Here is a 13,714-nt window from a genome sequence, read left to right as displayed (position 1 = left end):
TGTTGGTGTTGAACTGGTCGGTTCAAGATGGTTGAGTGACTGGAAAGAGTCTTGAGTCGAGTCTATGTCGAACTCAGAAAATATGTTTGTAGCGAATGACAATGATAAACGAGTGAAGCGTCAAACTGACAAGGAATGTAATGCTGTCAACGAAGCGGCAATCAGAACATGAACCAGCCAAATTCCTCGAGACCGCACTTTTGGACAAACGAATGAAGAAAGTGAAGATAGGAGGGAACTAGACAAGACCAAAAGCCAGAGAAAAAAGCATTACTAGAACGAGCTATCCATCACGGCATATAAGTAGCTCGATCCTCTTCACTCAGGCGGAAAAAGGGGCTAGACCAACGCCAGAAACCCATCATCCAATTCCCCGTTCTACGTCCTCATCTTGCCTCATCCCTACAACGTAAACCGCGTATTGCGATTTTCCTAGATCCAAACCCCCGGGAAGCGACGAGCCCACATCGTCGAAGCCCTACGGCGAGGAGTGCTTCTTTCGACGAACCTCGGAGCCCTGGCCCGGCAAGACACGCGGCCCTAATTGGTCCAGAACAACGAAGAAGAAGCATAACCACGTTGATGCGGGCCCCGAACCAAGATTAAGGACCGTTCCGCGCGGTTGCGGCTAGCGGATCTCCCTTGCTGAGGTCGTTAGCAGGGTACGGTCGAACCGTGACAAACTCTGGCCGGGGAGCGGTCGTCGTTCGTCGGGGATATATTCGCGCCAAGGCGCTAGCCGGGCAGACTTTCTCCTCGGGTCCTCTGCAGCTGAGATGGGAAAGTCTCGCCTTCGCGGTGACGGAGGACAAAGACTCCTTTGAGTCGAGATCCCGCGCTTGAGCGTTGATGTGCAATAGTTATTGTACTCGATACGCGGCGGTGGAGGTTGATGGGAGACAGGTCATTGATTATTGGTACGATTGCGTGTCGACATGCCCTTTTCATGGGAGTTGAGGACTTGGACCAGACCAGCTCAAGATGAACTACAGAAACAAGGCCAGCATTCACGACATTATCCATTTCCATCTCCATGACCAACTATAATGGTTCTTTTTTTTTCTTTTTCATATCAACGCCCCATGCATCGTTGGGCCAGGAACGCCCAATCAGAGACGGACATTTGCCCTCGAGTCTCCGCAAAAGGGGCGCTGTCCTTAACAGAGATGACCTCCGCGTCAATACGAGCATTGCAGGCCACGACAAGCTTGTATGCGACGATTGGACTCTACAATAGACGCCAGCGGCATCTCGCGCAAGAAGAACTGGGTAACACGGCACTTGGGCACACCAACTTCCAGTGTAACAGACATGGACCTTTCCCAGCATTGGACAGGAAAGAAACAAACCAGAGTAGAGAGTGGATTCCACGCGCAGCGCAATACTTCATCTGTACTTCAACACAAAAACCCAATACCAACCCCGCTGTCCCCACGTCCGCAGTAGAAAATAGACTCAAACCTCCCGCACCTCCCGCAAACTCAACCCAAGTCTCAACCCTGCAAACCCGTGTCTACCAAACCCTCAATCCTTGACCAGCCACACACACACAACGGGCTTCTGCCCAGGCAGCCCCGTCCGCCCGGCGTCCCAGCCAATGTCGGCGACGGCCTTCTTCATCATGTCCTTGTCGTCCCCGGCGAAGCACAGGCCCTTGTACCACTTGCCGTTGCCCGCCTGCACGATCTCGAAGCACTTGTTCTTCTTGGGGTTGGGGTTGGACGCGCCGAAGCCCTTGAGCACCTCGGCCAGCGTCGTGTTGACGGGCACGTGGAACGCCGCGAACGGCACGCGAGCGTTGGCCGGCAGCTGCCACGGCGGCTGCGCCGTGCGGAACACGTGGATCTTGGTGTGCGCCGCCGGGAAGAAGTAGTTGTAGCCCGGCTCGCAGCCCGTGCCGCCCGTCGAGTTGCTCAGCTGCGCCGCCGGGTTGCGCGGGTCCAGCGCCGGGTGGCCCTGCGCCGTGCGCGCGCCGTAGGCCGCCTGGCCGCCCGGCTGGAGGGGGTACGTGCTGTAGCCTCCGGGCTGCTGCGCGTGGGGCCACGTGTAGGCCGTCGAGCCCGGGTAGGGCACCGGCGCTGCTGCGGCGGGGTAAGAGGGGTACGGGTACGGGCCGGGTTGGCAGTAGTAGTAGTTACCGTAGCCTGGTGCTCCTCCGTAGGCGCCGGCCCACCCGGCATGCGGGATGTAGGCGTCGCCATAGCGCGGGATGGGCACGCCATTGGTTGGGCTGAAAAGTGGCCGGCGGGGGTCCATGTCGTGGCCGTTGACGGGGTTGGACATGTTGTTCGGGGTGTGTGAGCGGGCTTGATGCAACGTTGGAGTTGAAAGGTTAGAAGTAAGGGAGGTCCGGCTGCCAGGTGTTTACCCAGTTTCCGAGTCGGTGGTCGTATTCAGTGACCCAGTGGCCGGGGACGGGTCCTGCGAGCGTCGGGTCCCAGAAATGCTGAGCGTTGAGGTGTGATGGGTATGCCGGGGCGTATGCTGGGTTTCTTGCGCTGGTGCTTTGAGCAAGGTTGAGGCTGCGGGCGAATCGGTCGTCCAGTTCTCTGCTAGAAGTTGATTCTGGGAAACGGTCAGCAACCGGGAATAGGGGCTGGTTTTATACGGCTGGAAAGCCGACGCAGTGGCTGACTGGCAGTGAATGACCACGGGTGAATAGGAGTGACTCACCCACGTCCGACTCCGACGATGCGTCTGATCGAGCGCCTCGATCTCGACGCGTGTCGGGCTGAAAGGCAAAGATCTCGGTGCTCCAAACGATATTGTTGTGCGGGTCGTAGAAGGTGCCGACGATGAGATATCCCCAGAATGGAGGGTCTCGCGAGCAGTGCCAATACTGGGCGATGATGAGCTTGGTCGCTGGGTACGGTAAGTGCTCCGGTTCCTCGGAGGAGGAGTTGTGAGAAGCCACGATGACCTCTGTGAGAGTGGTTACGGGGGAGCAGATATTGAGCGGTTGTCCTGGGACTTTGCAGGATGCTGGCCTAGTCGAGCTTGAAGGCTTGTAAACTCTGGAAGCGAATGATGATGCGAGATGGATGGAGAATAAAAAAGGACCAGTCATCGCGGCATAACTTATAATGGTGTTTGGCGGCGTTTGATTCGGTGACTGGAAGAACGTCAGAGTTGAGACCAGAAGTGATGCAACTTCGCTGCCGTTGATACATGAGACGCCTGCTCGTGTGATTGCGGTGATGCTCATCCAATCGACCACGAGGCCCGTCGTCATCAGCGCAACCGAGTTGAGACGAGTAAGAAGCCCACGACGCCTTAGCGGTGAATCAACGCCGTGTTGCCGTCGCAAAAACCGCTGCTGAGCACGAAGCGGGCTGGGGAAATCAACTTGCGAGCTTCTGCTCTTCATGACGAGTTTCATGCATGCACTTCTGGCCGGAGAATAGTTGGTAATTCAGTCTCTTGTTCAACTAAATGTGCCATGTTGCTAGTGTAAGTTGTTCATCTCTCTGACTAGGCCCGTGTCGCACATGTGGCTGGTGGTTGGCAAACGAGTCCGAAGCGTCGACTGAGGGATTGAAGTAAAACACTTTGTTCGCCTCCTCCAAGTGTTCGAGTTCCTTGTCGACTGTAGCTCTGTGCTTTAAGCCACACCTAAAGCTCTGGGCTCTAGCTGAGCTGCAGTCATGTAGTCTGCAAGGACTCGTTCCACTTACGTGCAGCTTCGTTGATTGTCAACTGCATCTGTTGAAGGAGTCTGCTTTGCCAGCTCATTGAGCTTGATGCGATGAACCAGCCTAGAGCTTGACTAACCCCAGCACTCTCTCGAGCCAGTTTCAAGCAAGGTCAGCCACTGCCATCCTCTTCCAGTCAACAACCGCCCGCCAGACCAAACTTGGCATCTTCCCCACCCAGACGGAAGGGTTTCCAGACTGGCAAGTCCACTACGACATCAGGGGAACCGTCTTCTTGAACTTGGCAGAGACGGGGAAGCAAGCTTCAGGATGGTGTTGTGTGACGCAGGCTTTTGCGGATGTTTAACGATGTGTCGCCGGCATTCAGGACTAAGAATCCGTCGGGTTCCGCGAGTCTCTTGTAGTGGCCGGCTGTGTGGGGCCCGTTGGTTATCGGCGCTTATCTTGAGCCTGGAGCTCCCAGCTCCGTCACATCCGTGTTCCGTCCAGCTGTGTGGTGCTCCCCACCGACGGTGCAGAGTTCGCTGTTGTCGCCGCCGCCGATACGCTTTTTTGGCGAAAAGCCCGTAAAACGGGCACGAATGGGATATCATGATGCTCTTTCCGAACCGCCACGCTGCAACCGATAAGGCACAGCGGCGTGGGCGTCTTGGCCGGGCACCGTGGCTCAATCGTCGACGTCAATGTCCTCTTCAACAACCCGCACGCTGCCGGCCTTTGCGGCGGCACCCTTGACCGTGTTCTTGAGCTGCTCGACCTCGTGTCTCACCGTCTTGCGCCTCTCGACCTCGGTGACGAGGCCCTTGAGGTAGACCTCGGCCTGGACGGTGGCGCTGTAGGACATGGCGGTCCAGCTCCAGACGTTGCGGCGGGTTGCGTCGGCGCCGGCGGCGAGAAGGGTGCGGAGGACGAGCAGGTTGCCGTTGCTGCTGGCGAAGTGCAAGGCCGTGTTGCCGTCGAGGTCGGCGCGCTGGACGGCCTCCTGGGCGCCGTGGGGCACGTAGGTCAGCAGGATCTGCAGGACCGTGTCGTGGCCGCCGCGGCTGGCCTCCATGATGGCGTCGCGCCAGCGCACGTCGCGGCGGAGGATGACGTCGGGGTTGCGCTCGCAGAGGAAGTGGACGACTTCGGTGTGGCCTGCGGCGGCGGCGAGCATCAGGGCTGTCTGGTGGTGCTCGTTGAGGGCCGGATCCGGGTCCTCGTGGCCCAGGTCGACGAGGACGTGGCAAATGGCAAGGTGGCCGAGCGAGGCGGCGAGGTGGAGGTTCGAGTTGGAGAGGCCCTCGGGGGAGCTATCGGGGTTGTGGAGGAGGCGCGGGTGGGATTTGAGGATGCGCTTGACGAGGAGGGCATCGTTGGCCGTGATGGCGCGCCGCACACGGAGGGCGGGCTCGATCCTGGAGGGGGGGCCGTCAGCTAGGCTACGTCACTTGCGAAGGGTGCGAGGGTGGTAGATAGGAATGAGAGCGGGCGTGGCTACGTACATGTTTGAGAAGCTCAAGCGAGGGTGTGGTCTGGATCAATCTAGCGAACGTGTTTGCGTCGAGCAATGGCGGATGTCGTCCGCGGCATCGCTGTTGCTGGTGGTGCTGGTGTGCTGCTGCTGCCGCCGAAGCTGCGATGCACAAGTTGAACGAGAGTGGGAGGCGCCGCGAGGTCGAGCTGCTATGACATTCACATTCACATTCAGGAGGTGGTGACGCGAGGGTGGGGGAGGAGGGAAATGAGAGAGGGACGGGAGTTTAGTTTAGGGGAAGCTCGCGGGACTTGGGACGAGATTGCCGCTTGGGTCGGTGACAGCCAGGCGCCGGATTTAGTGCCGCGAGCCTGGAAGGTCCCTGGAAGCGGGCGGAAGTGGGAGGAAGGCGCAGGGGTGCTGTGCTGTGTACGTGCCTGCCATACATAAAAGTAGTACTATATACTATGTGCCATGTGTACGCAGGGGAGGGAAGGAAGTCCCGGGGTCGCATTGGCGGGGGAAGGTGGGGCTTGCGGGCGTCACTGCCCGCCGGCGTTTTTCCCATAGTGCATTCATAGTACGTAGAATACAGTACATGGTACATAGTACATCCCAGTTGTATCTTTTTGGTTTTTTGCCTCTGTATCTCTGTTCTTATTCATTTATTCATTTATCGACCTCTGATGCACATGCGGTTAACGCCCTCCACCGCGTGGCTGTGTCATGGAAGCGTCCGTGGCCTGCAATTGACTTTGTCCAGTCTGATCTTCCGCGCCGCAGGGTTTGGTTGGCATGTTCCATGCTGGCGGTCTGATAACCTGCATACGACTATGGTATGTACCTAGTAGTGTATATCCTGTCGGCCTGTCATCCGTGGTCCCCTGTTCTTCACGTCTGTGTGTTGGCCGGCGCTTATGTTCCTGGCGCTCCCGGGAAGCCCGAAGCATTGAATCCCATAGCTCGCACCGCCGAAACCTGAGGATGCCGTGAGGAATTGACATGCCGACATGGGCTATCCCGGCTGGTTCGGCCATTTGTTTGGGTATGATACCGTCCGTTGCTGTGATTAACAGTCTTGTCTTCAATCTTTTACTAGAATAGCCGAGGCTGCATGCAAAGTACACCAATCAGCGTCCATCACCATCAACCACATCAGGCACCACTCGCAACACGACTGCTCATACAATCCAAACTTTTTCATTCCTCTATGTCTAAGCAACGCCAGTTCTATGCATCATGTGCTCGTCTCGTCGTAAACTTACGCCGCCGCGGCGTACGGCGTGCCAAATGGCTGCACCGTCGTGCCCTCAATGTCAATGTAGCCGTACGCCGAGTTGTCCGCGTTGCTGCCCATCTTCTCCGACCACTTGGCCATCGACTTCTCAAACACCTCCTTGTACTTGTCCTGCGTGAGGTCCAGCGGCTCCTTATCCTGGCCCACGAGGCGCATCCTGTCGATTGTCAGTCCTCTCTCTCTCTCTCGTTAGATGTCAAACACCCGGGGGGCAAACTTACTGCGTGCCGGCCAGCATGTTGGTGAGGCCGAAGTTGTCCTCGCCGAGCAGCGTGTCGATGGCGCTTTTGACCTTGCCATCAATGATCTTCTGCGGCAGGTCAAACTCGTTGGCAATGGGGCGCGCCAGCCCGATGCCGTGCACCGTCTGCAGCGCCTGCACCATGGCGGCCGTCGTGCGCAGGCCGCCCGTGACGTAGGCCTTTGTCTTGTGCAGCTCCGGGATGATCTTCTCGGCAAAGTCGAGGAAGAAGGCCTCGCGCTTGCGCGTCGAGTCGCGCTTGTGCTCGAACGCCAGACTCTGGTACGTGCCGCCCGACAGCTCGACAAAGTCGAACCCGTGCGCCTCGAGCGCCGCGCACAGCTCGCGGCAGTCGTCCGTCGTGAACCCGCCCTCCTGGAACTCGACGCTGTTGACCTTGATGCCCAGGCTGAACGACGGATCCGTCACCCGCGCCCGGATCGCCGACGCGATCTCGAGGATGAGCCGTGCCCGGTTGGCCAGCGACCCGCCGTACTGGTCCGTGCGCTTGTTGGTGCTCGGCGCGAGGAATTGCGCGAGAAGGTAGCCGCTGCGGGAGAAGCGGTATTAGTTCATCGTTCAAACTTCTTGTCCACCGACAGAGGGGAAGGGGAATGGAGGGACTCACTGTGCACCGTGGAGCTCGACTCCGTCAAAGCCCGCGCGGTAGAGGTACTCGGCGGCGTGCGCGAAGCCATTAATGACCTTCTCAAAGTCCTCCTTCTCCATGGCGCGCGGCTTGCCAAATGTCATGCCCATGACATCACCCTCGAGCTGCACGTCGCTCGCCGAGATGGGGTGCGGGTTGATCTGGGAGGCGACCTGGCGGCCCGGGTGGCTCAGCTGCGCGTGCACGAGGCTGCCGTGCTTCTTGGACGCCTCGGCGACCTTGCGGAACCCCTCGAAGCGCTCGCCCTCGAACGGCGCGCCGGGCGGGATGATGGGGTTGCCGGCCGCCTCGAGCTGGTCGTAGTCGATCATGACGTTGCCCGTCAGGATGACGCCGAACCCGCCCTCGCCCCACCGCCGGTATACGTTGACGAGCTCCGGCGTCGGCACCCCGCGCTTCTCGACCTGCTGCGCGTCCCACGTCGACAGCCGCTCCGTCATGGCCGCCTTCATGAACCGGTTCTTGGCCGTCTTGCCCGAGAACTCGAACTTGAGAGGCTCCGCGAGGGGCTTGGGGTCCACGTCCTCGGCGGCGAATCTCCTGGGCGCCATGTTGTAGGTAATGTGCGTGTGTGTGAGGTATCCAAAGTCTAAAAATAATTATGCCTCGAGAAGGGATCGAAACGTAAGTTTGCGTGTATGGTTCTTGGGTGAAGCAAAAAACAGCAATAAGAGTATATTGATTCTCTGCACCAGTCTCTGGAGAGATGCTCCGGAGGAGGGACCGGCGCTTTTGTACGTACGCGTCCATGGACATGCGTGTCCCACTCTCTCGCTCGCCGCTCTCCCAGTCTCGTCATTACTACCATGGATTTGGAAGCTCCGTGGAGCACCAAACCGACGCCCACTGACGTGAAACGGACGTTTGCTTGGTAATGATTTGTTTATCCTCGAGCCGGCACACACACACAGACACACCGCTGCCACGCCACCATGACTGGAGACTAGGGCTCCCCCTCGGGGTTGCTTCGGGTTGCCTGTCGGCTGTCCCTCCTGACATCCAACCATTCTCAGCACGCCGTCTTGCAACTACCGCACCGCCCCGCTCCGCACCGACCGCAGAGCCGGCGTAAGCAGCGCACAGAGACACCTCGGCTTCCCGACCCCCATCCAGGCCACCAGCTCGGTAGACAGTCGCCCATCCCCATCCAATCGGCCAGCACCCCCGGCGCCAAAACCGGGCACCCGCGAGAGCCAAACAGTCGTGTGCGTCATGGTGGGGGACGCGGCCCCGGACTAGCGTAGGGCTCCGCGACTCGTTAGTGGCCAAAGGGCTTTGCTGCGACCGAACCAGAAGCCGAGCGAAGCTTTTCCGCTTCTTCTTCAAACCCCTCCGCCAAGCGCCCCGTCAGATTTCTAATCCAACTTCGATCCGCTGTTCCGCGGCAGGGTCAGGGTCATTAGGGTCCACGGGCTCCCATATCGTAACACTCTCTGGTTGTCTCTGACGGGGTTCCAATGCATCAGGGTACCTCGCTGGCTTCTGCAGCTTCAGCGGCGAGATGGAGACGGTGCGTGCCCGGCCGGCGTTTGTGAGGATAACAGCGATGGCAGACGGCCCCAAATCCCACTTCTGATGGATGGATGCTCCCTCGATCTGGGGCAAAAATGACTGCACCGGCACGTCATGCCGATGCCCGCTCCATGACTCGGCCTCAACGGTCCGGCCCGCTGCCCATACATAGATAGATAGATACCGGTAGCATGGTCATCAGATCAAAAGTTCGTCATTCCCGGGGCAGCCGCCGTCCCATTCCTCTCGGGGGATAACGGCAAAAAGCAAAAGAATTGCGCCGAGGGGGAATCGAACCCCCGGCTCCCCGACGCTGCTAGATGGCAACGGAGAATTTTACCACTAAACCATCGGCGCTGGTGATGGGATCGCTTGCTTCCATGATCCGCTGTTGCTGGTCTTCGTACGGGATGCATCAAGAACCCGTGGGAACCCGAGAATTACCAGAGAGATGTCGTCGCACGCTCTAGCACTTTGCTTGTGCCAACGCACGTTGACTGGAGATCCGCTCATGGCTGGAGACTACAGCCGGACCACTGCTGTAATAAAATGTTGCAATGCCCTCAGTATAGACATCGTGACATTGCCACACATGAATCGGAACCGCGTCGCTCCGGTCTCCTCAGGCCGCATTCACTTTGTGCCTGGCACGTGGCCGTTACAACCCACGAGATATCCCAATCACTGATACTTCTGTCCCAGCCAAAATGTATAGGGAATAGAGGTCTCGAAAATTCCAGAAAATCCGTGAATAGATGGAATGGCTTCGTACGTATTTATTGGCTCTGTCCTGCGGCAGGGGGGTTGACGTGTTTCCGCAGTCGGTGGGATGGCCACATGTCCAACCAACTACAACCAATTCCAGGAGTCTGACTGCGACTGGGCGCAGATTGACCAGATCACCCACCAACCATGTTGTCGTTTCCGTTCTCGCACTGCAGATAGCAAGGATGGGAGGGGGGGAGGGCGGAGGTTGAATTGTGTTCCGGTTTGCCAGCCATTTCACTGCACTTTTAACCCCACCAGAGACGTTCGAAACATTGTGTGTCAGCGAGCTGCATACCATATTTACCGGAAGCCATCATCAAAGAAACCGGTCAATTTCAGCCCCTCACCCAAAGTCAACTACATTTAGCAACTTTAGCACCCCAAGGAACTTAGTGAATCACGTAGTGGAATTATAAGCTCTTCTAATGGCTATACTAGGGTTTGGCAACAGCAGATTTCTTGGAATTTCCAGCCAGCCTTCGTTAATCGTTGGTCATGTCGGCATTCTGCACTTTGGGTTTTGAGGCTCGTCCCCTATTTGTGGGTAGTCCAAAGTGTAGCTCCATGGGTCACGAAAGGTACTGTATAGGTTGATGCGGCTCTGACACCGGAACGTGCTGCTGTTAGTTCCTGGGGGGCGACCCTGGAGATTTTAATTGAATGCAGAAAAGAACCTATTCCAGGAGAGAATATATTGACAGGCAATATGTACCGCATTCCTCCAAAGTAGTATCCACAGGGAAACGGAAAAATCAAAATCGTTCGTATATGGAGATAAGAGCGTGGAGGTGGAGCGGATCCAAAGAAAAGTAGCAAACGATAACAAAATAAAAGCATTTGGGTTAGTGCATCTTGGAAGGATTCAATAACAAAGGGGTTCGAAATTGGTGAAGTCAAATCGATTCCATCATTTGCAATTAATCGACACCGCCCATGACTCAGATACAAAGGAACCGACTGGAATAAGCATAAGGAGCAAAACTGTTGTAGAAGTCTCTCTGATAGCGCGTCAACTACCAGCCACGTTTCTTCTCAGCCTCCTTACAGCTTCTTCCGTGGCCGTTGGCTACTACAGCAGGGGAAGAAAAGACGAACTCGTTGATCCTTACCCTTAACGCGTGGATCTCAATCTTACATGCCATTTCCTTGCCTGAAAACATGTCAAAGAGGAAGTCAGTCGACTCTGTCTGATTGATACAAAAGGGCTAGGCAAGTGTGACGTCCGGGTAAGGTGCGTTAAACTACCATGGGCTCTCATAATTCATTTCTGAATGAGAGCTTAGAACACTGGCAGTGCACAGCGTGGAATCAGCGCAAGCGGCTGCCTAGGTCGCACAAGGGCCGAGGTCTTCTGCCACGTTTGAAAATGGGAGGTCAAACAAACCATGGCCAATCTCCGGACTTCTCGGATATTATTAATTAACACAATCATTACTAAGGCCGACCCTAAAGAAGGTGCTTGTATTCGCAACACCTATTCGCCGGGGGTAGGCTACTGACGATTTTGAGACACTACTAGGGTGAACGCTTGTTCTAGGCTGACTCCAGAGGTTTGTGCATACACGCAGGAAATCGGCTGTAGTTGCTGAAATGCTTCTATACTTGTTTGTTCTTAAACTTAATCTTTTTATGTCTGTTTTGTGGAAGCTATGTTCGACTATGAGATCTTTTCCGAAGTTTGAAGTGAAATGCCCGTAAAATTGTTGCCAAGCCTCAGCCACATAAACCTGCGCTCATAAGTGATGCCTGCAGGTGCAAGGCCCGCAAATAAGATGACAGTATGCGTGCTCACAGGTCCAACTGTTAGGCAACCCTGCGAGCGCATGCAGCTGTTTTGAGCAGAACGGACAGAAGCAACGGTGGCTTTGCAAAATAAAACTAGTCGTCCAACCAACGCCAGGCGCCCGTACTGTGAGGAACTCCCTCTGCTGCCTGGATAACTGAGGAAGAGTGTTTTTTCAACGTTGAAAGACAAATTCTGCTTTGTTTTAGTCACACCTCCCTTTTTTTACAGCACCGCATTAAAGAGCTGAAAATGCCATCTACTGACGGGATTATGAGCCAGGAGCAATGGAAGGCAACCTTTGACCTTCGAGATCTTTTTGTGGTAAGACAAAGTCCCCTGGACTATGCTTCTAATTGTCTGTGATGCTGAAGCTAACACAATGCTCGGATCCATACAGGCTGCGCTACGCAGGAACGTCCCTGCCGATGCCGATGCTCTTGAGAAGGAATACAGTCGTGCCTGGACCGATTTTCTCTCAACCCAAGTACCCATCTCGGAAACGCAGGCTGCGTTCAACCAGCTCGTCGACCTCGCCGACGAAGAAAAGGTCCGAGATGCATATGCAGGATTCCTGGATGCCCCTCTCGCGTCCGCTGAAGACGAGGATGCAGCCATAGCGACCCTTTGCCGCGTTTCTGGCAGCTTGGGCGTGATGCCTATGACAAGGGAGGTTGTACGAAATTCAAATTGGGTCAGTTGAAATTGTACGTGAGGCAGAGGTGAGCAACAACTCCTCTTTCTGTTTCACACCATTGAAACAAACTCAACGACGAGCGATTGCCAATGATTGTCAATTTCAGATTTGTTTTAAGGATGAAGAGAAGAAAGTTTGGTTCCTGGTGGCCAAACTGCTGCAGCGGGAAGAGAACAAAACCGATACTGTTCGCAAACAGGTCGTAGATCTTGTGCAATCTGAACCGAAGTTGCCCGAGATGGTAACAAAGTACTACAAGTTGATGGACATGTCTGAGGAGAATGTGGAGGCCATGAAATCGCGAGGAGAGACTTTTTTCTTGGACATTTAGTGGTGGAATCAATCTCATGCTGAAATTCCGGTATTGCTGTTCATTGTTATGAGGCTTTCTTCCGACTGTCGGTGTACAATCTTCGCTAGACCCAAGAACCTCGGTCCATTGGCCGTTATAAGCACGGAGTTATCTCATGGCTAGAAGTGGAACTTCAGTGGTCAACGGATACAAAGTTTAAATTTTTCTTCATCACGCATTACTCTTTCGCCATAGGCGGTTGACTGACCTAATATCCCAACGTTGTTACGATTTCCAAACTATAATGCCCGAGGACTACGTCTCCCTCTAGCTTGAAAAGGTTTCATCCTCCGTAACGCACTCCAAATGCCACTCCCATAACGACTACAAGCGCCCCGTTCCTCTTTTCTCGGCCCTAGAAGCGGGATAGGTTAGTATTGAGGCAGATGTCTGGCTTTAAAACGGTGAGGACACGGCGAGACAGAGCTGTCTCCGGAGCGAACCCTTGAGAACCTGTCTTCAACCCACTGCATGAGATACTCACTCGACGTAACATAAGATCATCCGAAACCGAGAATCCTGTCGCCGATAACAGAATTCGTAGCGTCCACCCCTCGCAAGATGATGCCCACGTCGTTCTTCTCATTGACGTCAAGACCTATGCCAGGAAAACCTGGCCTATAGTTCTTTGTCAATTTCGCCGCCTGCGAGAGCGCCGATTCCTCACGCGGTACGATGAAGTTCAGTCGGAAGTCGTTCATACCGAGTGCCAGAAACCACAACTGCGCCTCTTGTAGTTGTCGGCTCAGGGACCATTGACGTCTCGACAGTTCAAGAAGCATACGCCAACGTCACTGATGGAAAGGAACACCGCGAATATCACCAGTATCACCACACATTTCTTGATGCCCCACTCGAGGGCTTTTCTGACACCAAAAACCTTCACGTTAACAACGGACGGACTTACTACTGTTTCGAGGCGTTTGTGTTATCCGGAAAACTCGTATCATGCCAGGGCTTCTCTCAAGGCCACCATCGAATCTGTCCACTGTGGTTTTAGCAAGCGGCAAAGAGCAATACTTCGGGCTCAAACTTACAAGGCAAGCCGCAGCGGAATTCAAGCGAGGTACTGGGACGCACCAGACTGGCCCATCAAGAATTGCAACTACGCCTGGAGCGTTTTGACTGGGGAGGGGGTGGGGATGCTGGGCGTTGATGATATTACCAGTGCCACGGGAGCAAGACGAGATCATGGGTACCTAGATTGTGTAGTAATGATGGTCACGGCTCTCATCTACGTCTCTCCCGTTCCGACTTTAGTCCTTGGCTTGGGATGTTGTTGAAG

At 55.4% G+C, this 13,714-nt stretch overlaps 5 protein-coding genes and 1 non-coding gene across 6 annotated transcripts; 1 reads left to right on the top strand and 5 right to left on the bottom strand.

Annotated features, from left to right (window-relative positions):
* Positions 1–1,524: 1,524 nt before the first annotated feature.
* On the bottom strand, positions 1,525–2,283 carry ColSpa_10755 (uncharacterized protein; the record flags this gene model as incomplete). Its single annotated transcript, XM_049276967.1, has 1 exon — positions 1,525–2,283. One exon carries the CDS (start codon positions 2,281–2,283, stop codon positions 1,525–1,527), a length of 759 nt encoding a protein of 252 aa, XP_049132924.1.
* Positions 2,284–2,332: 49 nt separating this feature from the next.
* On the bottom strand, positions 2,333–3,067 carry ColSpa_10754 (uncharacterized protein; the record flags this gene model as incomplete). Its single annotated transcript, XM_049276966.1, has 2 exons — positions 2,333–2,565; positions 2,674–3,067. The coding sequence occupies 2 exons, from the start codon at positions 3,065–3,067 to the stop codon at positions 2,333–2,335; spliced, it is 627 nt and encodes a 208-aa protein (XP_049132923.1).
* Positions 3,068–4,320: 1,253 nt separating this feature from the next.
* ColSpa_10753 (target of rapamycin complex 2 subunit bit61) lies at positions 4,321–5,139 on the bottom strand (the record flags this gene model as incomplete). The annotated part of the gene is made up of 2 exons (XM_049276965.1): positions 4,321–5,050; positions 5,084–5,139. 2 exons carry the CDS (start codon positions 5,137–5,139, stop codon positions 4,321–4,323), a joined length of 786 nt encoding a protein of 261 aa, XP_049132922.1.
* A 1,231-nt stretch (positions 5,140–6,370) lies between these two features.
* Positions 6,371–7,868, bottom strand: ColSpa_10752 (NADH-dependent flavin oxidoreductase nadA; the record flags this gene model as incomplete). The annotated part of the gene is made up of 3 exons (XM_049276964.1): positions 6,371–6,563; positions 6,628–7,197; positions 7,276–7,868. 3 exons carry the CDS (start codon positions 7,866–7,868, stop codon positions 6,371–6,373), a joined length of 1,356 nt encoding a protein of 451 aa, XP_049132921.1.
* Positions 7,869–9,105: 1,237 nt separating this feature from the next.
* ColSpa_tRNA_281 lies at positions 9,106–9,186 on the bottom strand. The gene is given in 2 exon segments: positions 9,106–9,140; positions 9,151–9,186. It is a non-coding gene; the product is annotated as a tRNA-Gly (tRNA).
* Positions 9,187–11,632: 2,446 nt separating this feature from the next.
* ColSpa_10751 (uncharacterized protein) lies at positions 11,633–12,408 on the top strand (the record flags this gene model as incomplete). Its single annotated transcript, XM_049276963.1, has 3 exons — positions 11,633–11,704; positions 11,781–12,056; positions 12,184–12,408. The coding sequence occupies 3 exons, from the start codon at positions 11,633–11,635 to the stop codon at positions 12,406–12,408; spliced, it is 573 nt and encodes a 190-aa protein (XP_049132920.1).
* Between the last annotated feature and the right edge of the window lie 1,306 nt (positions 12,409–13,714).

Source organism: Colletotrichum spaethianum (assembly GCF_022836535.1).
Source record: "Colletotrichum spaethianum MAFF 239500 DNA, contig39, whole genome shotgun sequence".
NCBI classification, from domain to species: Eukaryota; Fungi; Ascomycota; class Sordariomycetes; order Glomerellales; family Glomerellaceae; genus Colletotrichum; species Colletotrichum spaethianum.
This window is presented reverse-complemented; position numbering and strand designations above follow the sequence as displayed.